The sequence below is a fragment of the Dipodomys ordii genome, unplaced genomic scaffold, assembly GCF_000151885.1.
Source record: "Dipodomys ordii isolate 6190 unplaced genomic scaffold, Dord_2.0 Scaffold33, whole genome shotgun sequence".
Lineage (NCBI taxonomy): Eukaryota > Metazoa > Chordata > Mammalia > Rodentia > Heteromyidae > Dipodomys > Dipodomys ordii.
This window is the reverse complement of record NW_012267249.1, coordinates 10,082,391-10,107,184: the sequence shown is the minus strand read 5'-3', so window position 1 is coordinate 10,107,184 and position 24,794 is coordinate 10,082,391. Positions and strand designations below refer to the sequence as shown.

The following is a 24,794-nucleotide window of genomic DNA, read 5'->3' as shown; positions in this document are numbered from 1 at the left end:
GTTGTAATTCAAACCTTCTCCTAAGTAACCCTCATAGCGGACCCTTTCAAGGTGGATTTATTATGTTCTTAAGAATAATTTAGACATATGTATGAAGCTAAGGCTGTGAAGAATTTATGTCTTTGAGAGGGATCCTGGTCCTCTGAGATAATAATTGCCAAGAAGTTGGCTTGGTAAACTCTTCTAGCTCTAGGTATATTCTTTTTATCCCAGAAATGTCCATATGTAGAGAGATATATTTAAAAAGCTCACGAACATTAATGGTACTACATTGCTTCATTTGAACAGCCCTTCCTCACAATGGAAGTTCTTAAAAGAAAACCAAATCTCTTCCAAGAAGAAAAGCAATGCAAAGAAACAAAGGTGAGATAAGTTCTATAACAAGAATCCATTTCTTCAGTAGGCCAGAAAGCCATTATGTTAAATGCTGGGAACATGAAGGAGGAGGAAAAGCATTTCTGTTTGCAAGGAAGTAAATAAATAAGTAAATTAATTAATTAATACATAATGTCATAGATGCAGGAAAGGAAAACTACGTACACAGTGCTTTGCAAAGGCCCTGCCAGAAAAGGCAAATGCTTAATACATGGGTATTCTGTTGTAATGCTGATTAAATTGTACTGTTGGGTTATCTGGGAGAATGTTTAGTCCAACAATTAGCATTAGTTCTTCTCAAGACTTTCAATAACCACTGCATAATATGATGAAAGGTGTTTTCCAGTGCCTTACTTCACTTCAACCTCAGACAACTTGGTTAAGTAGCTATTGTTATTTCTTTCTTCCATTTATAGAAATAAAAAGTATGGTTACTCTACTCGAAGGAGGTATCCAGTCACTCAGCTAGAATTTCGGCATGAACACAAATCTAAAATCAAAATCTGTGCTCTTTTCTAAATGAAGTCTGAGAACTCTTCCTCAGAACTTGGTAGTCTTAGAAAAAAAAAACTAACCAGATTAACACAATCTAGCCAATGTATCTACTCTCTATTAGTTGGAAAATACTGCCAAATAAATAGATGCTGCAGGAAGGATGTTAATTCAAAATTCTAACTGGTGAAATGGGAAGAATAACAAGGCTTGGGATTTATCGGACCTGGGTTTGTAAACCAGCTCCAGCTTTGACCTTCGTTTAGTCATTTAAGACTCTTGGAAGTATAATATGCTCATCTGAAAGATCTGAGCCATGCTGTCTTTGTTGTGAGGACTAAAAATAACAAACTGAAGGCATCTGGTCCATAACTTGGCACATGGCATAAAATATACTCAATACACATTCATTTCCTTTGCCCAAATCATAATGTTCTGCAAGAACGTGCCCAGTACAAAGTGCTACAGGTGGTAAAGGTGACTGATCTTAGAGATGGTGGTATTCAGCTCTGAAAGTCAGTTTCTAAAATATAAAAGCACACTTTAGCCAGGAGGTGGTGGCTCATGCCTGCCAATTCTAGTTATACAGGAGACCGCCACCCGGAGGATCAAAGCCAGCCCACGTAAGAAAAGTCCATGAAACTCCATTGCCAGTTCACCAGCAAAAGCTTAGGCTGGGTTTGTGGCTCAAGTGGTGATCCAAGGAAGCTGAGCGCAAGGTAAGTCCAGTGCAGGAACACATATACGAAAATAGTCCCACTCTTATCTATGCCAGTAGTTACTTCCTTCATCACAATGCTTCACAAATGTTCACCAAGGACTTGCTTATAATAACGGCAGATGAGAAGATAAGGTAGTAAAGGGAGAAGAATTAGATAAACTTGAAAAAGCAAATAATGAAAGTACTATTTTCTTTATATATGCAAGCATAGTTTCTGGTATCCTTTACTTTTTCAAGAAAATCCCTCCACACTGATTGGCTAGATATTTCAACTGTAAATAAGTGTAGTAATTATAGTTTTTGATTTCCCATAAGGAAAAGCCTATTTTCATGGGAAATTTCACAGCACTGCCACTCTGAATGCTGATAGCAGAGGCCACTTCTGGCTTTCTTTGAGGACCTGCTCAGTAAGGAAGAGCAAGTGTCATTCTTGTTCTAAGCCTCTACCTCGACTGCTCTTTTCTCCCTGTAGATCCTGAGGAGTAGTTACATGGACAGAGTGCAGGACAAGAAGGAACTAAGGTTTGGTAGGACAGAGATAACAGAGAAAATGCTATTCCTGCAGAAGAAAAGCAGCAGCCCTTACAAAGCCAGTATAAAGCCTCTGCTTACAAAATAAATACTCATTAAATCACAAGCTGGATTCAGGGGATTTTGCAAGTACATTCACACTCATCACCCTATTTACTATTCGCAAATACACACAGCAAGCTGGCTGGGGTCTTCCCTTGCTATCACTTGCACTTTACAGGCAAAGTGAACTAAAGGTTCAAAAGCAAACAAAAGATAAAGCTTCCATCCTCTGTTCATCCGGTGCAGCGCTGGGTTCTGAACTGATGTCTTCCCTCATGGATACTATCTTTCTAACCTTCTTATCACCAGTTCTATAAAACCACAAAAGCACATTCCAGGTCATATCCTACCACCTCTGGCAATGACAAATCACAACATACCTTTCACACCCTTGCCACTCTGCACAAGTACTTCCCTTGGCTTGAAAAGCCCTTCTCTCTGCCATCAAGCCGGAGGGTCCTTCCCCACACTCCTTTGTCCCTGGTATACACTCCCATTAAGAGCATTTACCACACTTCATGGAAACTCTCCAGCTTCCTGTCTTCCTGAGTTCCTTAAGGGCAAGGGACTGTGTTTGATTCATTCGCCACCCCAGGGAGCAGTGCAGAACCAGTGCAGAGGTATGAGTTTTATTGGTAGCACCAATGAGTGTCTAACAAGAACTTAGAAACTGCTTTGGCAGCACTGACTCCTCACTTAGGCCCACAGGTTCATTGAAAACAGCATAAAATCTTGGCATCTTTACCTCCATTTTGTATCTGCCTTTGCTGTGAGCTGTTTTCTCTGCAATCACCTTGCAGCCACCTTGGATCCAGGCAGGACAGGACTGATAGATGGATATCCTGTGCCAGGACATGAAGTTACCTGCTGCCAGGCAACAATGACTTTTTTTTTAAAGTCACATCAAGCCCCAGCCTGGCCAATTCTGACTATTTCTGACTACCAGATCACATCTATTTAGGACTGCTTAATAACTATGTAAATGTCTTACCCTTGACCCTGATTGCTACTCTATTTGAGCATAAAGGCGCTCAGTTTCCTGTCTTTCTCTATAATAGACTGTGAGTTCCACGGCTGACTCTGCTTTCCTTCCTGTCCTTGACACTCTGCTCTCACCAGAAACCTCTCTTCTGGTTCCTCTTCAGAATCAATTTTAAAATAGGAGTACTTCATCCTTTCACAGTTATATTGCTCTTATCATTATTGTCTCCCTGGACAGCTCTGTCCCCAAAGACTGCATTTGTCAGGCCACTTTTCCAGCTCTGTTTCTTCATCTCCCCATTCTTTCCATCTGTGATCTCCCTGTTTCAGGCTAAACTCACAGCTCATTTTCACTTTGGCTCTGAATCTGGCTTAAGTCCCTAGTACCTACCCTCTTGAGGTTAAGAATCCCAGCAAACATTTCCACTTATGAGAATTTTCCCTCCCTCCCTTCCTTCCTTCCTTCCTTCCTTCCTTCCTTCCTTCCTTCCTTCCTTCCTTCCTTCCTTCCTCCCTCCCTCCCTCCCTCCCTCCCTTCCTTCCTCCTCCCCCTTCCCCTTTCCCGTCCCCTCCTTTCCCTATTCCCTTTTATGTTTCTTTTCTTTTATGTCTGGCTTGTAGCCTAGGCTGGCCTGGAACTTGCTGTGTAACCTAAGCTGATCCCAGACTTGATATCTGCTAGCCTGAGTGTCCTGATGTTGGTATCACAGGTGTGTGCCACCACACTGGACTTTTAGAATTGCTATATGTCACACAAACCAAGGTCATTTTGCTGCAACAATTATTAGGCCTGGTTATGCCTGGACATTAGTTCTTTAAAAATAAATTACAAATATGAACCAACATATCATTGTGCAATTATTCTATATTCATTTAGTTAAATACACTTAAGTATACATTCAAATATATGTGTATATGGATAGATATATTAAATATCTATTGTATAGCTTAATAGTTAAGAATACCTCACTAGAATCTGACCGAGCTCAAATTCCTGTTAAACTATGTAGATTCTGAAAAAGTGTCTGTTTTCTCAAGTGCAACCACAGGGAATGTCAATAGGGCAATGTTGCCCATAAGAATGTGGCAAAGATCAAATGTATAATTATGATTAAATAACCGAATTCCATGGCTCTCAATCCCTGCCTGCCCTCTAGGAATTCACCTTGCGAGGTTAACAGACAGGTCTGTAAATAGACAAAGTTTCAAAACGCCGCAAGGCAAGTCCATAATCTGAATGCCTTCTGCAGTATATCCCTTCCATCTCTGCACAGGGAACATGGAAATGTTTCTGTCACCACCATGTAACGAACTCTGCCATTTTGAAAAACTCACTGGAGCCTGATTCACTGACCCAGAGAGCCTCCGGTGCTTCCCCCTGCTTTCCTATTCTTGTACTTACTCACCCTTCTCCACTTTGTCTCCTTTTACCTGACCTGTCTTCTTACTGACTGGGAGGGAGAAGTGGGGGTGAGAGTGGGACCTGAATTTTGGCTGATTTCTTCTTCACAGTATGAAACACACAGAAAGCATTCAACCAACCCTCACTGAGAGGCTAAGCAATAAGAGGCAGGCACAGAATGCTCAGAGAGTTTACAGGAGTCAGAACAGGGACAGAGGATACTTCCTTTATTTTATTTTATGTTTTCCTTCTCCAACCTCCCAGGCTTCTGCGTATGTGGAGGAGCAGGTAGTTCTAAAATTTAAAGTCCCTTCTCTAAGCCTTTTCTTTACTCTTCCTGCTCTGTATATTTTAGACCAACATAGGCATCAAGATCAAAACAAATGTGAACCAGTGGCCAACGAGGTCAGATAAATTCTGAGAGAAGCACAGTACTAACATGCCATTAACCACAAGAGGGAGAAGAAATATTTAGGGCTTTATCGAGGACTTTGCAACCCCCCCCCATATACACACATACATCCACATCCACACACATACACATATATGTGCTGCCAAATGCTAGGAAAATTATTCCTAGGTGTGTATGTCAGAGAGTTTTGTTTTTAAAATAATTTTAAGTCTACACATTGCTAATGAAAAAAAAGGGAGCTAAATTTCAAACTCTACTACAAAGCCATAGTGATCAAAACAGCTTGGTACCAGCACAAGACTAGACCTCAGGACCAAAGGAATAGAATTGAAAACCCAGAAATGAACCCACAGACCTATAGCCACCTAATCTTTGATAAGGGAGCTAAACAAATAGAATGGAAGAAAGACAGCCTCTTCAGTAAATGGTGCTGACAAAATTGGTTAATCACTTGTAGAAAACTAAAGCTAGATCTTTATATATCATTCTGTACCAGAATCAACTCCAAATGGATTAAAGACCTTGGAGTTAAAGCAGACACCTGAAAATATTACAGGAAAGAATAGGAGAAACCCTAGGTCTCCTTGGCACAGGCCCAAATTTTCTTATTAGAGACCCAGAAACACAACAAATGGTAGGACAAATGGGATTGCATGAAGGAAGTTGCAGAGTTTCTGCATGGCAAAGGACATAACTAGCAAGATCAATAGAAAGCCCATGGATTGGGAGAAGATCTTCACTAGCAATACAATGGACAAGGGTCTCATATTTAAAATATACCTGGAGCTCAAAAAATTAAATCCCCCAACAACAAACCCTCAAAGAAACAACTACCTGATAAATAAATGGGCTAAAGACTTAAAGAGAGACTTCTCTGAAGAGGAAATAAGAATGGCCAATAGACACATGAAGAAATGCTCAACTTCTCTAGCCATAAAAGAGATGCAAATCAAAACAACATTGAGATACCACCTCACCCCAGTTAGAATGGCTGTAATCAAGAACTCTAATAACAACAGATGCTGGAGGGGATGTGGCCAGAAGAAAACCCTTCTGTATTGTTGGTGGGAGTGTAAACTTGTTCAGTCACTTTGGAAAGTAGTATGGAGGTTCCTCAAAAGATTCCACATAGAGCTTCCTTATTTCCCAGCAATCCCACTTTTGGGCATTTACCAAAATGATCACAAACATAACCATACTAAAGCTACCAGCACAACTATGTTTATTGCAGCATTATTTACCATAGCTAAGATATGGAACCAACCCAGATGCCCCTTAGTAGATGAATGGATCAAGAAAATGTGGTATATATACACAATGGAATTCTATGCCTCTATCAGAAATAATGACATTGCCCCATTTGTTAGGAAATGGAAAGACTTGGAAAAAATGATATTAAGTGAAGTAAGCCAGGCCCAAAGAAACATAGGTCCCTGGGTTCCCTTATTTGCAATAACTAGTATATGTCTGAGACAAGCAGAAAAGGTCAGATAAGGTGATGTTAGGGAAATGAACCCCAAGGACACAAGTGTTTTTTTTCTTTCTTGCTATTGTTTCTAACATATTTATAAGATATCATGTGATTTCTTTTGTTGCTTTGTATGTCCCTCCCCCATTGTATAACCCCTGTTTTCACTGTATTTGATGTTGGTATAATTTGGGGAGGGAAAGGGAAAAAACAAATTGTTTAAATAGGGATACAAGTTCACCCATTGCAACAATGAGATGTACAAGACACTATATCGAAAATGAACTTTACAATTTAGGCGGGGTGTGGGGGGTGGGCGGGTGGTTGTTGGGGGTTGGGGGGGTGTAGCTGAGGAGCTGGGTGGGAAGAGATGGTAGGAGAAAAACAAAGGAGGAGGCAACAATGCTGGATAGGAAATGTACTCATTACCTTGCTTATGTAACTGTAACCTAACCCCTTTGTACAGTATTTTCACACTAATAAACTTAATTTAAAAAAAGAAAAAAAGAAAAAAAAGGGAGCTTTGGGGGTAAGAACAAACTGTTATTTCTCTCAATAATTTAATCTGGTTTTGTAGAATACTATACACAATGGTAAGAGGAGATAAAAATCACAGAAAGGCTTCTGTCTCTGTTCTAAAACAAATTTTTCCAGTTGCTCATACACTGCATCTAGTAGGGTGATTTACAATTCTAGTAAGTAACGAGTCCTTCCCTGAATATTTTTGAGCTACGACAATCAAATGGTCTCTTCCCTCCACCCCTCCCCCTCACTTCAAAGCAAATACTTCAATTTATTACAAGAAAGAACTGAACTCCAAGCCCTTACAAGATTTCAGACTCCAAAGCCCTTTTATCATGTGCTTTTCTTCACAGAGCCTTGGGCCTCGAAGGGCCTGTGACCCCAGGATGGCGAGACAACACAGCTTTGTAATAGGGACTGTCAGTTTCAGTCTCTATCACACTGACTTGGAGAAAATCCAATCTTATTTTCCTTTGGCATCCACAATCCTTTCTGAGATGATATATCCTCCGTTTTGAGATTATCTGCTTTCCTTTTTGAAAGCTATGGAATGGGAATTAGCTTTCATATTTCACTCTAAATCTCTCCTTGTGAGTCCTAAAGGAAATGACCAGCACCTAAAATGTATACTGAAGGTGGACTCAACTAGTTTTTTTTTAAATCCCTTCCCCTTGATTAATTGCCTACTGTGTATCAGAATCAGAACTAGACTCTATAACATACTAACTTAATTCATTATTTAAACAAGCCTCAAGGAAGGTATTAATAAATTCCATTTTATGGATGCGGAAACTGAGGGCTTTGTTAAGACCAAACCACAATAAAGAAGAGGGAAAAAGCCTATTTCTCAGGCTTCAAAGTGGGTGTACTCTTCACCAGTAGAACTCTCTTACAAAAAAGAATCCTAGATTCAGGCTCCCGTGTAAGGCCACAAGGAGAGCTTACAGACTTCCATGATGAGATGTCCTGGGTAGTTCGGTCCTAAGCTGAATGATTGGCCAAATACCTTGTGACCTTCTTGGGATATTTATTCGAGGTCACAGCCTAATACAGAGAAATAGGGAAAAGCCTCTCCTTCAGAGGTTGAGCACCGTGAGGCCCAGCTATACCAACCCAGTTATTTGATTTTGTGCTACATTCTAGGGTTGACCATGTAACAGTATAGGTGCCCCATACTCCCCTTCCCTCCCCCACCCCACCAAGTCATCAGTTGATCATATAAGCCACTTCTGAATTTCAGAAGTGGCTGAAATATTGTGGCCTTACTGTGTGTGTCAATGAGTACCCATCAGTGTCATTCTGTAAACCACTATCTCTTATTTTAAAAATAGCATTTCATTGTGTGGAATTAAGAAAATATTACATATGATATTGACTAAGGTCTACTTATTTACTTATTCTACATTTGTCTTCTCCTATAAACCAAAAGCTCCTCAAGGCTAGGAACTTGTCTCAGTCACTGCCAATGTCTCTAACACTGAGAACAGTGTTTGACACATATAGCAGGCATTCAGCAAATATTATGTAATAATGAAATAATCCCAATCAATTTGTATGACAAGTGCTATTTTAAGTTTTTAACAGACATCAATTCACCAAATCCTCTCACCATCCTAATTTATAGATATAGAAATTGAATCATGGCTGTGGAAGTGAATTTTTTTTCTCAAGGTCATAAAGCCAAGATTTGAACTCAGGCAACCTAGATCAAAATCCCCTATTAGTAACTACTAGGCTAGTGCCTTTCATTAGCCTCTTTATTTTAAGAGGTGAATAATATAAAATAGGAGATGAAACATGTATTTTGGAATCAAACTAGGTTTTGAATTCCAAGTCTGGTATTTCTGAGCCATGTGACCTTATACAGCTTAAGCTGCATGGAACTCTTTCATCAAAGTGGAAATAAAAATACCCAGTATTGTTGTGAGATTTAATGAGCTAACCCAAGTCAAGCTGGTTTTGTACAGCCTGCCACATATACTATTAAGGGTTGCTATTATTGTGATGTATCACTGTTAACTGCATGGTAGAGAGTGCAAGTGACAGAAAGGAGTCTAGAAGAAAGAAGAATTACTGAGGAATTACAGGTGAGTCACAGTGATCAGGAAAAGTTTTATGTAAATAGATGTTCTCAAGATTGTCAGTCAAAGTTAGAGAGTTGTGGCTGATGAGCAATAGCAGTGTTAAAACTAGTCTTCACAGAAGTGGGGGCTAAAATTTATATATAAAACACCCAATTCATAGGCTAAGGGTCTTTGGAAACATATATGCCCAACTTAACTGCCATACAATTACATCAGTCAGTTAACAGTGATTACTACACACCAACTGAGTAACCAAGCACAGAGATAAATTCAGTTATGACTGCTGAGGCAGTAGTGAAACCAAGATAAACCAACGATTCATCATATAGTGTAGAAGACCAATAATGGCAGGACGTTGGCAGCTCCGGCAGAGGAAGCTTCAACTCGGGTGAGTTCAGGAAGCCTTACTGGGTGAGATGGAAACCTTTTTCTCTTATAAAACCTCGGGAGGAGAACAAAAGGATGCTGTAGACCACGGGATCTATCTGGGCATAAGTAGAGAATAGCATGATGTTATTCCACAGTGGAGCATGGATGGAGGGTGGAGAGATGGAGAATCAGAGTCTGGAAAAGAGGAGAGAAGGCGCCAGGCCACAGAGAATCTCCTGGGCCTTGTGAAGGCAGCTAAACTTGGTCCTGAGCCACAAATCCATCAATTAGACTTCTCAGAGACCTGATTTCCACTGTGGGCCTGGAGCAAATACACTGTTTCCTTATGATATATAAACAAAACAGCACAGAGTGAGAAAAGAATACATTACTATTTTTTCAGGCTCACTGACAAATTTTCTTTGGGACCTTATTTTCATCCTGAATAGATCACAGGCATTTCTAGCACTTACTGTATAGCATAGCACTACCTCATGATACTGTTCCCCTTTTGTGTTCTGAAGTCATTTTAAATTCAACCCTGTTCAGCAAATGTTACTCTCCCTTTCCCAGCACAGTACCCTGAACAGCTTGGTAAATATTTGCTGAATTGGGCTAGATTCATCCAGTAACTATGGTGTAAGGTAGCAGTGTGCCAACAGACTGGGGCTGGGACTCCAGGGTGGGGGTGGAGAATAAGAAGATGAATGTCACAGCACCCATGCTTCAGTAAACTTGACATTCCAAGGATGTAAATGAGATGCAAAAGCGTACAGGACAACAATATACATACCGCAAGGAAGACTATAGGGAGCTCCTTTTTCTTACCAGTGGCTTTGGTAAATGGGACAAGTCTGAACCCCATTTCTCACAGCATTTTCACCTGACACAGAGCAGTTTGATGATGGTAGAGGACACTATGTGTCATTTACTACCAAGTTCTCAGGGACCAACCAAATAGTAAGCCCTAGCAAATACATATCAAGTGGATCCACTTAATCCTCACATCCCAAAGAGGTATAAATCAATTTGCAAATGGGTAAAGGGAGGCAAATGTGACTTGCCTAAGGTTTATAAAGCCAGTGAACAGCACAGGAAACATAACAATGACAGCAGCAACAATTACAATGATCATACACTTTAAGAAGGCTCCAGCCTCCATTTATTCGTCTGTAAATGTGTCTGCCACAGGATTTTCTATTCACACTAAGATGGAAAATGTTCTCTGGTTGAATGGAGCTTGAAATGTACACTTTCTTGAATTATTGTTGACTTTACTACCAGTTTTAGGGTATCCATAGGCACTAAATAGTTTTGGACAGAGATCTGCCCACATTGCAGGTAAAGACATCTATGCAGCTAGGCATAATAAAAAATATATAGTGATTCTTTTTTTAAATTTTATTTATTTTTGATCGTGAAAATACTGTACAGAGGGGTTACAATTACATGGGCAAGATAATGAGTACATTTCTTATCAAGCATTGTAACCTCCTCCTTTGTTTCCCCTTCCCATCCTTTCCCATCCCCCCCATATAGTGATTCTTTACCACAGAGGGACTATATATCCTAGCTGAGAATTAATCCTAGTTACATGTCTTTATTGAATACCTACTATGTGCCAAGCACTTTTCTTAGAACTTCCAGAGTAAAACATGTTATAAAGCACTCTGCACCTATTCCATTTCCAGTTGTGGTTAAGTAATAGTAGAACCCCAAGGATCGCTAGGAAATCCTCGTGACCAGAGACTAACTGAACCAGTTATCTAGTGGACAGTGCTAACAGAGAGCAGACATTTAAGAATATTTCCATGGAATTGCATGTCTTTTAAATTTTGCTCTGACATCAGATAGACCTGGAATCAAATCAAATCCTGGCTCTACCAATTACTGGCCATGTAACTCTAACTTACCTCTCAACATTTTAGTTAGCTCATCTGAAGATTAATCAAGCTGACATTTACCTTTCAGGAATGAAAAGGATGGTATTTGTAGGGCACAGTGCTGGATTCCTAGTAAGAGCTCAAAAAATAAATGCCAGTCACCCCATTACTTACTATTGTGACTATGCAGGTTCAACTAGACAGTCAATTAATGAGATTTGTTAGTTAATAACCACTGTGCTCAGTGGATAGCCACAACAATTATACCATACAACTAGTATTTTGTTTTTAAAGATTTAAGACACAAAGCTTCAGATTAGGACAGAAGTTACTGTTTCTTTAATAATCTGGAAAATACTAGCGATTTTATACTGTGTAGCTCTGTAAATAAAGTTAATTGCAATATTTCTTTTGGGTAATATAGAACTCCCAATCATTTAGAATAGTATTTCTCAAAATTTTTCAATCATAGCCCAACAAAGTGCAAAAAAGTAAAGGATATATTGAACACGGTAACTTCATAGCCCAGCTCAGAACATTGGCAACTTATTCAAAAGTTTCATGAAATAGTACTTAACCTCAGAAAATATCATTCACTAGTACTCTCTTTTATATTTAATTCTATCATATAATCATATCCATTGCTTATTTTTAAAATGTTATTTAAGTAACTATAGGCAAGTGTAACTACCATAAAATAATACATCTGATAATTATAACTATGGTAAAATAACTGTAGGCAAAATGAAAAACTGGTCATTTACTAATGTTGTTTCCTTCTTTGAGAGTATATGAAGGATATAACTGGTCATTTAATTAAGCCATGAAGTTGTATTAATCCTATTTTATATACTAAGAAACTGAAACTGGGAACAGGTAGATGACATGGACTAACACTGACAGTTGATGACATATTTAAAATATACCAGCCTTCCAACTGTAGTTCAGGCTCTTTAAAAACAAGCAACTGAGTACTTATAAGTACCTACTACAAACCAGACATTGAAATATGAGAACATTTGACATGATCTCTGGCCTTCATGGCAAACAGACTTCACTCTGAAGAGTGAGGGACTTGGTACATGTCATTTGGGAAGTCTGAAGTGGGTACTTTTTTATGTTGGAGGAAATAATCTTATTCATCATCTATCATCATCCTCTCTCTGGCCACATACTATCCTGAAACGTGAACACTGGTACTTGTTTCTGAGAACATGCAGTGTACTCTCATTGAATAGCACATTTCTTTACAATCTGAAGTAAAGCTGATATTGTTCTTCCTATGCTTTCTGGCACTGTAGTCCCTGAAGCAGTTCTCAATGTGACATCACCTCTGAGCAACAGTGTCTGATCACCTGATGTCCAGAAGGATATTCTCACGCCAATTCCCTCTAAAGAACTAATTCTCATGTAGAAGTATCTTTAGAGTGATTTTATGAGGTATCATGACTTAATAAAGACAGGACTTAGCCCAGAAAACAATCAGGAAAAGACAGACCTTTGATGTAAGCTACAAATTCACAGTTAAAACTCATACCTTTCTAATGGTAGCACTTACTTCTCTGTACCACAGTCACAATAAAATACTTATGACGTCTTAAGCAAGTCCCGAAAGGTCTGGCTTCCAACCGTTACTATGAATTATTTCTTTCATGTAGAGTTCCTCTTTCAATTTTTGTTCATACAGCTTCAAGAAGCCACTGTTCTACCATTTGAACCATGCCACAAGCCCATGTGCTTTTAGTTTGCTTTTCAGATGAAGTCTCACACTTTTTGCCTGGGCAAGCCTCCAACTATGAGCCTCCTTCCTCTCTCTTCCAAGTAGCTGGGATTACCATACCCTATACTTCAAAATTAAGATTTTGATCTGGAAAAGGCATTACCTTTCTTTGTGCCTCCCAAGATAAGTAAGTTTTGGTCAATTTGGACATGTTCCCAAACACTCTGGAGGGATGATTTTTGATGCTGCTGAATTTGTAACTTTAGTTGCAAATAGAAAATAGAGCTATGCTCTATATAAAAAAAGAGTTAACAATATCTGTTTGATTACATTAAAAAAGATCAAACAGACACCTTTGGGCAAAAATAATGCCAAGTGAATATGAGAGATGATCTCCGTGGTCACAGAGTTGTCCTAACGGAAACTAATCAGGAAATAGGTAATGTTCTAGAATGTAAGTGTCCTCCTCTGTTCTTAGAACACTGGCGAAAGCTGCTAGTTTATTAACAGTACTATCGAGTTTATACCAATTGAAAGGCCATGTCTTCAAAATTCACCAACTGGAAACTTAAGAGCTTTTACTGCCTTGCATGGTTGTACATAAGTGAAATCCCAGCATTTGCTGGGCTAAGGCAGGAGGACTGAGTTTGATCCAGCCCAGTCTATAATATGAGACCCTGTCTGAAAACAACAACAACAACAAAAAGCACTTTACGGTTGCTCTTATAAACTCCTTTTCTTTCTTCTTCAGGAAAGCCATAAACCAGAAGTGTAATGAAAAAAGGAGCTGATGTTCAAGTATTAACTCCTATATATGGACTGGATTTCTAAATAACATAAATACTTGGTGAGGACCTCTACAGGCCCCTACATTGCCGAATCACCTTCTTAAATCAGTAATCCAATCATCTCTATGTGGTCCTTCACTAATAGGTGTGATATTTTTCTAGGTTAGAATATAGAAAAAATGTCTTTTATTTTATCCTTTCTATTAAATCAAGCCCTTCCCCTTTTTTGGGTGCTGGAGATTAAACTCACATCTCACAAGTGGCAGACAAGCACTGAATAACCCCCATCACAAACCCTCTATCTACAGCTGTATGTCTTCCCATCTAAGAACATCCTAAAAATAAACCGAACTCATCCAGAGTGCTTGAACAACACATACAAGACACATTTACATTGCTAAATGCTAGAAGATTCTTGATGAGTTTTAAAAGTTATTCACATAGAAAAAAATTATATTGCTATTTCATGGTAATATTTTTTTTAGAACAGCACCGGGCCTGCAAAATGGCACGTAGGGGTAGGGAATCAGATCAACTTATAATGTTACCCTTTCCTTAGTTTTTAAGGATTAAACAGAATAAATAATTCCACTCATGTCCTGCCTAAGAACATATGAAGTAGAATTAAAAAACTCACGTGTTGGAAACAATGTTTTAAACACTGTTTTCAGGTGAAGTCTTGAAACCCTTCAGGAGCTACTCATATTATTTCTCTATCTTCATTTGTAAAATCAACAGGTCCTAATGCAGGGGAATTTGTGAAGTTATTCATTGTGCCTATTTGTTTATCCTTCGGAGCCTTGAGGAAAAGATACAAAATCAAGTTTGGTCTAATACCTTTCCTGACACTGCTCACCCCCTTCTCAAGTATGTGCCATCAACAACAATATCAAAGCCTTTCTGTCCCTTTCTTTTTCTTTTCTTCAAATGAGAGGGTAATAAATAGCAGGCCAGCATTCTGCTCACATCTTGTACACCTCTTCAGTCAATCTGATCACTTTTAGAGCTGTTTGCACTGCCAAAGCCATCCGTCATCCTGCCCCACCGAGGAGAAGCAGGGAAACTGATGGTAGGTTAGAACCATCTCATTAAGCCACGTTGCCTCAACCTCTTCACCAATGCTTGAGAAATAGAATTTCAAAACGCAAGCCCATTGGAAAAACCAGGGGGATAGAAAAAAAAAGGCTGACATAGCTCTAAACTGAGTTGGTTTCTGAGCATATATATACATACACACACACATATATATATACACACACACAGATATATTCATACACACATATATTCACCAAAGACTAAATCATATTTGTTAAGCTCAACCAATTTGTATTTTATCTCTGGTCAACTTCTAAAGTTGCTAACAAGCTCTTTCATGAAACTGAAGAAAAAAGCAATACAGTGCCGGTTAAAATTAACTTCATCTTTACCTTTTTTTTCTCTTCTGATGACTAAATTCTAAGCTAATTATAATTACAAAAGAGATCATAGATACATCCAGTAAAACCGTGGGAGGACTTCAGGAAACTTAGTAAAGGCACACAATTCTAAGAACTGAGGGCTTGTCTATGTTAAAAATAACAAACAATAGCAATAACAAGAACACAACAACATTGTGTGTTAATATCCATGAACACTGATGGCTATAGGGTGGCACACGATGTCACTTCCCAGGACATGTGGCATAGGCAGATGGACCTATTTTTCTGGGACAGGGCCTCTGCCAAGAGTCAGGGAGACAGAGTGAAAGAGACCTAGTCTTTTAAGCAGTTTCCATGTGTCCACGTTCTGCATATGACAGGTTCCTCAAATACTGTTGCTCATCAGATCCTCTCAGAAACCCAGTGAATCAGGCATTACCTTTCCATTTTAAAGATGAGGATACTGAAACTCAGTAAGTTGAAATAGGTCATCCAAGGTCAACCAGTTAGTAATTGGAAAAGTCAGGAATTTAGCTCATATCTACTCTGAAGTCCTGTGTGCTTTGCTGTTTTGTAGTATAAAGAACAATCTTAAAAAATCTTGTCAGTACAGGACCTCCATAAATGTCCTCTGCAGTTAGAGGCAACCATAGAGTCTGGATAACCTTGGAACTGCCAATAAAGGCACACTAATAGTGATTTTCCTCTGTGTGGGCAAATCAAGTATGATATGTTTTTCAACTGCACAGTGGATCTCTGGGTCCTAATTACAATAACCAGGTTGATTTCAAATATGAACCTCTTCCATTATAGAAGAGATTAAAATATAATCAAGCTAGAAAGTTATCCTCCCCCAAAGCCACCTAAAACAGCAACTCCAAAATAAAACCAATTTACATATTTTAGTCCAAATTAAAAAGCCAAAGCTAAGGATTCCCTTTTAATATCCTGAATAATAAATGCACATTTATGTAAAGCTTCCTTTGGGAAATAGTTACTATGAGGATAACTTTCCCAATATTATTCATAAATATCACTTTTGTTTTGGTGTTACAGTAAGAATCTGGACTTGTGGGAATTGTACTGTCTGTACCCAGTGCATCAACAGAGATAATTAATGCTGAAGATACATATAATTTCCAAAATTTTAGACGTGTGGCTGGCTGTATTACAAAAAGCAACACAAGAAAGGATGAGTCAAATCCCTTTAAAATCACAAATTGCAGAGACCTAGCCATTCACTCCATTTTAAGGGAATACTTTCCTAATGAACGTTTCATTAGTAAAGATCACAAATTCTCAGCCTTTCCACTATAGACTTAAACAGCACTTAGAGCTAAAGTTTATCATTAGAACTATATTTACTACTGCTGCATCTTCAAAGGAGGCAGTAAAAAAAAAGAAGTTCAACTTGGCCTGTTATTTTTCAAATTAGAAAGCAAATCTTTAAGGGGTTTAGATACGCAGCTTAACAAAACATGGACTAAGAAGCCATTACTGATACATGACACAGCACACGAGGGTCATCTCCCTCTCCCACCTCACACACACCCGCTATCTAGATATATATTATACAGTAGCTCTGTATTTTCTGTTTGAGCAAATTTCCAGTTTGCACACAAGTACACCAACAAGATCCCTATGTCTTCAGGTGTTCCTGAACGTAACAGAGGAAAAGGTATTCAGAGGCATTTCTGTTAGGGGCTGTGGCAGTGGCATGTTCTGTAGTTTCAGCTAATAACAGAAGTTGAGGTAGGAAGATCATTTGAGTGAAGGAATTGCTTTTTGAAAACAAGTCTAGGTTGGTGTATAATAAGACCTCATCAAAAAAATAAAAACAGAACAACAACAAAAACATTTCTGTCAGAAACAGGGCATTTAGATTTATACAAAATTAACAAGTTTCATGGGTAGCTGGGTGAAAGACAAGTTCAGCTTGGTGTGTAAACATCTGGACACTGGGTACCATACAGACAAAAATGAACAGGAGACCTTTCATTTCTTCCTTTTGGGGTCACTCTGAAGACTTACAAATACAGGAGGATAAACACTCATGATACGAGGATGTTCTGATGGACTTTTGCTCATAATTTGACAAAAACATCATTATGGAATGTAAAACCTTAAAAGCTCTCACCTCAACTTTATTCCTAGGCACAGGAACTTATCTGCTATTTTTTTAAAATCAGTATAGGAAGAGAAAAAAGGTTAACCTTAATTTTATGCATATAACAAGTCCTCAACAAGTACATCTTAGAACAAGGAATGATGATCAGGCTCCACAATGAGCACTGTTGGCAAAGCAACTTCCAGGGCTAGTTACGACCAGAGAGTAGACCCTAACAGAGGATAACTGATTTACAGAGGCAGGAGAGGATCCTATGCCAGGAAATACAGACAGAGGGAAACCTTGGTGATATTGTGTGTTTTTCAGAATTTGCCATCTTGGCAGCAACTATTTCTCTATGTTCTCATGAAGGAACTAAATTTCCTCTAGGAAAAAAAATGATTAATCACAGTTTATAGTTTGAAATGAATCATGAAAATTTTAAATTCAAGATTAAATGTTATTGTTCAAAGAAGAGTATGAAGCACATTATTTTTAGGAGAGATCTATGCCATACTTTTTCCCACTTAAAAAATCCATATGATAGTTTTGTATTTTACTTTCATAGTTAAAAAAATAAGGCTTTTCAAAAACAACAAAAATATAAAAGGTAAGCAGAACAATTACACTAACATTATTTCTTCAACATTTTTACTGTTTCCTTAGTTAAGATCTATTTAAGTATTCCTTTATGGCTTTCAGTATGTCTTGATACTTGTAGAAAGAGATCCTATGTTAAGTATATTATATTAGGTAGAATCTCAATAATAATCATCTCAATAAGCCTCCCAAAGCAAAGTGGTCAATCTGAGTGAAGACAAAATCTTGGAGTTGGGGTGGGAAGGATGAAAAAAAGAAGAGGAGAGAAGAGAGTAGAGAGGGGAGGGGGAAGAAAGAGAGAGAGGAAGAGAGAGAGAAAGAGAGTGAGAGAGAGGAGAGAGCCACCATTAGCCTATTAGGACCATTGACACTGCATGTGTTATTTCTTAATGAATGTACAAGAAATAGCATAAATATTGCTATTAAGAAGAGAGGATGTGAACATCCAAATCAAGCTAGCTGGCTGATTGCTTTCTTATTTTTGTCATTTCCTTACAATTTCATTTCCAAAGTGTTTGATTCCTAACACTGATGCTCCTCAGCTATTGTGAGCATGCTGCTCGAATACTTAATGAAGTAAACAACAAACAAAATGGTTCATCTTTATGCCCCCAGCTAACATATCAAACTGGATGTAATTAAAGGTGTGAACAAGCAAGCAAGAAAGTAATGAACCTGCAAAGTCAAGGTTCTGAGAAATTATAGGGCATCCTGCACCGCACCAGTTCAAATTCATCACTGGTTATCTTCTTGTACCAGAAAGGAATAGATCCACATGTTGGAACCCGTCTACTCTTGTTCTCTGGCCTCTTTCTCTCCCATTGCTTGATAGCTAATTTAAGATAATCACTGCTTATGTCAATTCCCACCATCCATCCACTCATCAATCCACAGGTCACTTTTAAATTTTAACCCTTAAAAAGTCACTGATCTATATAAAACATACTTAAAATAGGTTGAGGTCTCAAAAATCTAAAGATGATTCTAACACACACACACACAATCTTAGAAAACATCACAAGATGCAAACACAAATACTTTATCTTATTTTTTTAACCAATGGTAAGATTATGTTTTAAATCTTTCCAAAGAATAACAGCCACATCCGCATACCTATATATACATTTTATTTTTACCGCAACCTTTTGATCAAAAGGGCAGCCTTTAGCTTAGAATCTGTACATGTACAGGTCCTCAAAAGGCTGGTTATAAAAGCACCTGGTTACTAATGTTAAGACTGCAGGGTCTGGATATGTTTTTCAACGAATATTTGAAAGTTCAGATTTTTTTCTAATAAGATAACTCTTGGAATTCATGAAGAATGTAAGCTACTTTTTATGGAAAGCAGCCCATCTTGGTTTTCTTTCCATTCATAGATACATATGTACTTACAAATAAGTGTTTACATTATTTGGTAACCTCAAGTAAGAAAAGCCTAAGATGGGTAGGAATTCAACAATGCACACTTATACTGATACACACACATACATAGTCTCTCTCCCTCTTATTCTCCCACATGCATACATCCCACATATCCAACACATGGATGGGGTAATGGATAGAGGGCAATAAAAGGTTGACTTCATTTGGTAAAGGGGAATTGACTGATTCTCTGCAACACAGATGGTTGACTGCGAGATAGTACGATGAAAGCTTGAAGATGTTCATGTCCCTTCTTACCCCTCAAACTCCCAATGACATTGGGAAAAAATACTGCATTGCAGCATTTGCCAGCGCATACTTGTATGTCTAGCATCCGCTGGCCAGCTCACCAAAAATGTACATATTAAATGTTCAGGCATATAAATTAAGTGTCTGGTGGCCACAGATCACTGGAACTGATGAACAATTTTGTGAGGAGTTTCTGTCTATATATATAATGACCTCTATCAAGACCGCCATTCCTTACTCACAGTACCCATGTTTCACTAAAAACAAAATTAAAATACGTCATTAAGGTACCCAGGGCTAAATGAAGCAGTGTATACTTTCATCAGAAGTATGAAGTATTTTGTCTACATGGAAGAAGAGAATCCACTCACAATAGGGAGAAAAGGGCAAAGGGAAGAAATCAAATCAAAGAAAAGGACTTGACCTAAGGAAAACCTTTCATTGTTCATAGTAACTCTAATTTGAGAAAAACACCTCAATCCAGCATTTTAGAAATACTGCACGCACACACACACACACACACACACACACACTCACACTCACACTCACATATACACACACAGTACCATTCATATAATGCTTTACACATTTGACCTTTCAAATAGAGTATATTTAATATAATTTCTGAATTTAAGAGCTCTGAAGTCTAACATGTCTCAAACCCTCTTTGCAAGACTGAGTTTAGAATGAAAATGCATATGCATAGCTCATCTTCTTCTTTCTTACAAAAGAATCTATTACTGCTTCACAACAGTTTTGCCTTCCTTTCACAACAAAACCCTCATATTAAAAGAAAGAAGGAAAGACTACAGGAAGAGAAAAAGTTTTAAAGCTTTGCAGAAGCCATGAAAGATAAGCAAGTCCGTTTTCTATCTGGCCAGGAAGATGACTTGAATGAATGAATGAAACTAAGATCTAAATGAATGGTTCTTTATTATTTCTTTTTAAAGGGACGAATTAAAATCATCTTGTCAATCAATGATCCTCAAAAGCAATTTTCAGCTATTTTCCCATCAATTTGACTCTTAAAAATGAATTAAAAATTGAAAATTTTATTTTATTAACTGTGAGTTGTATAGACAATCTGATTATTCAAACTGCAATGTACCAAGTAGGTCGTTTTTTTGTAAAAACATGACCAGTTAGATAGTTTATTTCTTAACAAATTCACACTCAGTCTTGTGCTTCCCAAAAGGCACAACTCTACATGCAGTCAGCAGGCATTAATATTTTTTAAGACAAAGAAGTGAGAAAGGTCAGTAGCAGAACCACGTGTTTGTTTTGTAGCCTGAGCCAAGGTAACAGTTCTCATGGAAATTATTTTCCTCCGTCTAAAAACTACTGGAAAATTTTCAGAAAATACTATAAGAAACTATACTAGAGACAATAATAATAACAAAACTTTTATTTTTGAAGGTGACATGTGTTTTTACAATTAAGATATGAGAGCACTGTTCAAGTGCAAGACTATATGTGTGTATATATGTATATATACATATTTTTTAACCTCGAGACAAAACAGATATTATAATTTCCCATAAGAAGATAAAACAAAAAGAAGCATCTGTGAGGGAGAAAGGAATGATGGCGTGGGTTAGTTTGGAGATTTGCAAGGGGGAGAGAAAATTTTTAAGAGAACTTCTAATAAGGACAGTTGTTTCTTTTTTAACATTATTTCATTATTTTTTTAACCTCTTCATTTTAGGATTAAAATTAGCTACTAATTATGTATCTACTTTGTCTCTCGGGGGGAGAAACCCTGTAACTGATCACCATTTCAGTCGTTTTTACGATATCTCCTATTCACCCAATCACTGTATATTTCAGTTCTCCTGGTACCCACCATCACTGGGAAAAAGACACTACTAGTAAAAGCATATTTTGAGGGAGAAAAAGAGAAAGATGCCCATCATTCAGTGAATACACACAGACACAGACCCACAGACCCACAGACCCACAGACCCACAGACCCAGACCCTGACCCAGACCCAGACACACACACACACACACACACACACACACACACACACACACACACTCACGCACAGGCTTTTCACTTAGTTTATAATGATACCAAGATCAAACCCAGGACCAAATGCCAAATGAAAAGCAGAGGTTGAGAGGCTGATAGAGCTGGTGGCTGGAGGTATAGGAATGGAAGAGAAGCAAAAGGCTAAAAAATATAGCCTTTCATTTATTATTTTTAAAATAATTTCTACTTGGGATATAAAATAAGAGATACAATGAACTCCTCAGAACTGCAGTATCAACATCTGATTTAGTCAACATACCAGTATAACCTAACACAAAATCATTGCTTGGGGTAAATCTATTCTAATTCCGATGAATATTTGCTGGAAATTTCTAAGAAATCATTTTGCAAAACCTACCAGCTGTAGGGAGTTCACTATTATGCTTCCCGTCAACTTCATTCAATATAATTTACATTTTTTTTCCAAATGGCCTCACTGGATTCTTTGCGATTTTTCGCACGTAAAATTTCACAGCAGGGAAAAGAGAGGGAGAGACAGAGAGAAACACACACACACACACACACACACACACACACACACACACACAGAAAGCGAGTGAAGGAGTGAGGAACAAGAGAGAGAGAGAAAGGGAAAGGAGAGATTGAGAGAGAGACTCCCCTTCCCCCTCTCCTCTCTTTCTCTGCTTTTTAAACAAACAAACAAAAAGAAAACCAGGGGAGACAGAACAGATGCTTAAAAATAGATCTCCCCAAATCACTGTAAACCAGAGTTAGAAATGTAATTAACACCTATTTATAAAGAATAATTAAAGTTGGGCCGGCCACAAAGAACAGCAAAGATAATAGAGGTCTTGTCCCCCCTCCCCCCCTTTTTTTACACTGTTTGCAGTGTGCTCTCATGATAGCCACCTGCTCCCTACCCGGCTTCTCCTCTGTTCGTTTCCCCGGCAACCTTTCATTGGGTTTTCCTCCCAGCTATCGCTTTCAGTTGGGCTGCTCGGTCTAATCTTATTTGTTTTACACCCATCAAAACAAGCAGCCAGACAAAGGCAATCCTCTAAGAATGGGAAAAAGACCACAGCTTTGTTATAACATCTATGCAGAGCGGAAAGTCCTTCTCTGGCTCCTCTAGTAAAAAATAAGTGAGATGGATTCGAATTTACCACCCCCACTCAGCTCCTAACTCCCCCCACCAAAGCTATTGCTGGTGAAAATTTAAAGTCAAAGTGGACACTCATGGCATCTGATTATGCCATTTTGTGCTATATCTTCAGGGTCAACATTGGGCAACAGGGGTGGTATTCAAAGAGTTTCCCTGCTGCTTCTTTTTTTTCCCTTCAGAAAAAGATGATGCTAAAAATAGATTTACTACTTCGGCAGAAAGGTTTTCTACTTCCCCATCCCCATCCAAAAAGTCCTGCTTCACAATTGCATCTACTGGTTCTGAGTCTCACCTCCTCCACCCCTCACTCCCCACTTTCCCCATCACACCTAGCACGAGTCTGAAAAAAGAAATGTGCCTTTAACTTTAACAGTCGTGTAATTCAGTGGAAGGCTCACAGAGGCGGTCGACACACCGGCCAACAGTGACGGGTGACATTGTGATTGTCAAAAAAGACACCGAGCTTGCTTGGCTATGTGTGCTTCCTGGTAGAGGCTGTGTGCGCCTTGTGTGCATGCAGTGCCATTATCCTTGGAGGTGGATTCTGGTTTTCAGAAAAAGAAATACTCGTAAACCTACACGTACACACAAACAATCAGAGCAATGATTTACAATGCACAGTTCATCATCTTACACACACACACACACACACACACACGACTGGAACCTCCAAGCTTCCTTCCTCTTTGCACTTACCATCTTCAAGCCATTCCACTCCATCTGTGATCAGAAGAAGATGGACCCTCACTCACACAGTGTGTCAAAAGCAGAAAGGAGCGTTATGTAAAAGCTGACATTCCTTCTATTCCTTCTTACAGAGCTGCTGCCCAGAAAAGGAAGCAACAACTCAACACGCCAGGCACCGCTACACATACAAGCCGCCTCCTCTTTTTATGAGGTCATGACAGGAAACTCTTTGAAATACAAGATGCAGCATTTACTGAAGCCCAAATAAATCACTCTCTTTTGCCGTTTTGACTGCGCAGTCCCCCGAAACACAACTGCCCATCTCAATGTTCAGCATCCAGGAAGCTGCCTCTCGAGGTTTAAATCTCTAGCATGGAAATGGAGAGAGACTCCTAACCTTGCTGCATCCACCCTCAGCCCCACAAAACCCAGGCATGTAGACAAACCTCTTCTTCCTTACAAAAAGAAAACCTTTCTTTTGCCACAATGATCTCAAGTAATAGAACCTCTTTTCAACAAACCAGCAATTATTTCAGCACCCACCCCCCTCTGCCTTTATGTTGAAGGGAAAACTGACAACACGACCTGTTAAAAATGACAAGCTCTCTTCCCCACTGCTTTTCAATAAAAGGACCTCCCCGTACTCTACACAAAAGATATAGTATATGTAGGAACCAAACCACAGCAGAGAACTAAACTCTTGTGCAAGCACAAGACTGGTCAAGGTGTAAGATGCTTGTCTTCCCTCCAACAACACAAAACAACAGATTAGAAATCTAGTCATACCTACCATAACCATTCTTATTGGCAAATATTGGGTCTTGCAGAGCTTCGACTCTTCTCTTAATATTTGCAAAGGTTTCAGGAATATATCTTTGAAATGACTACTATTGTTATATATATTTAAAGATCCACGAGACAGTGCGGATGATTATAAAGTAAATCAGTTATTGGGGGGTGGGGGTGGGAGAGAAAGGGGGAAAAAAAAGAAAGAAAGAAAAGGAGCAGTGAGCTGAAACCCCTGATTCTAGGATGTAGATAAGAACAACTGATCAGAGCCTTGCTGAAATTGGCTCAAAGCTTCCCCTTTTTACATCCATTTATGGGACCATCTGTCAGCTGAAGCCAGAATCTGATTGGCTGGGGAAACGAAGGGAGGCGTTGCAACATCAGGTGCTATTTAAATTAGCTACTGCCAGATTGACGATGTTAATGATTTGGTGACCTCTACAACAACAGAGACCAGATTTCTGAACTGCTTCTTGTGTCTGGTAATTAAGGCCCGGCTGAAGTAACAACAGCCATACTTGTATTTTTACCTTTTCCCTCTCCCCTCCTTCTCCCCCTCCTCCCCACTCCATTCCTC

General features: G+C 38.7%; 1 protein-coding gene across 6 annotated transcripts in view; it reads right to left on the bottom strand.

Moving 5' to 3' along the window:
* Elavl4 (ELAV like neuron-specific RNA binding protein 4) overlaps positions 1–24,794 on the bottom strand; it is a 97,303-nt gene that overhangs the window by 67,407 nt on the left and 5,102 nt on the right. For 2 of the 6 annotated variants that reach the window (XM_013016820.1, XM_013016822.1), the window contains exon 1: positions 23,438–23,815. The exons of 2 other annotated variants lie outside the window; for them this stretch is intronic. In XM_013016820.1, coding sequence (XP_012872274.1) covers positions 23,438–23,461 — 24 coding nt within the window. In that variant the 5' untranslated portion in view covers positions 23,462–23,815. Of the gene's footprint in view, positions 1–23,437; positions 23,816–24,218; positions 24,492–24,794 lie in introns of those variants that run through there. 2 more of the 6 variants (XM_013016824.1, XM_013016821.1) reach the window with 2 other exon arrangements.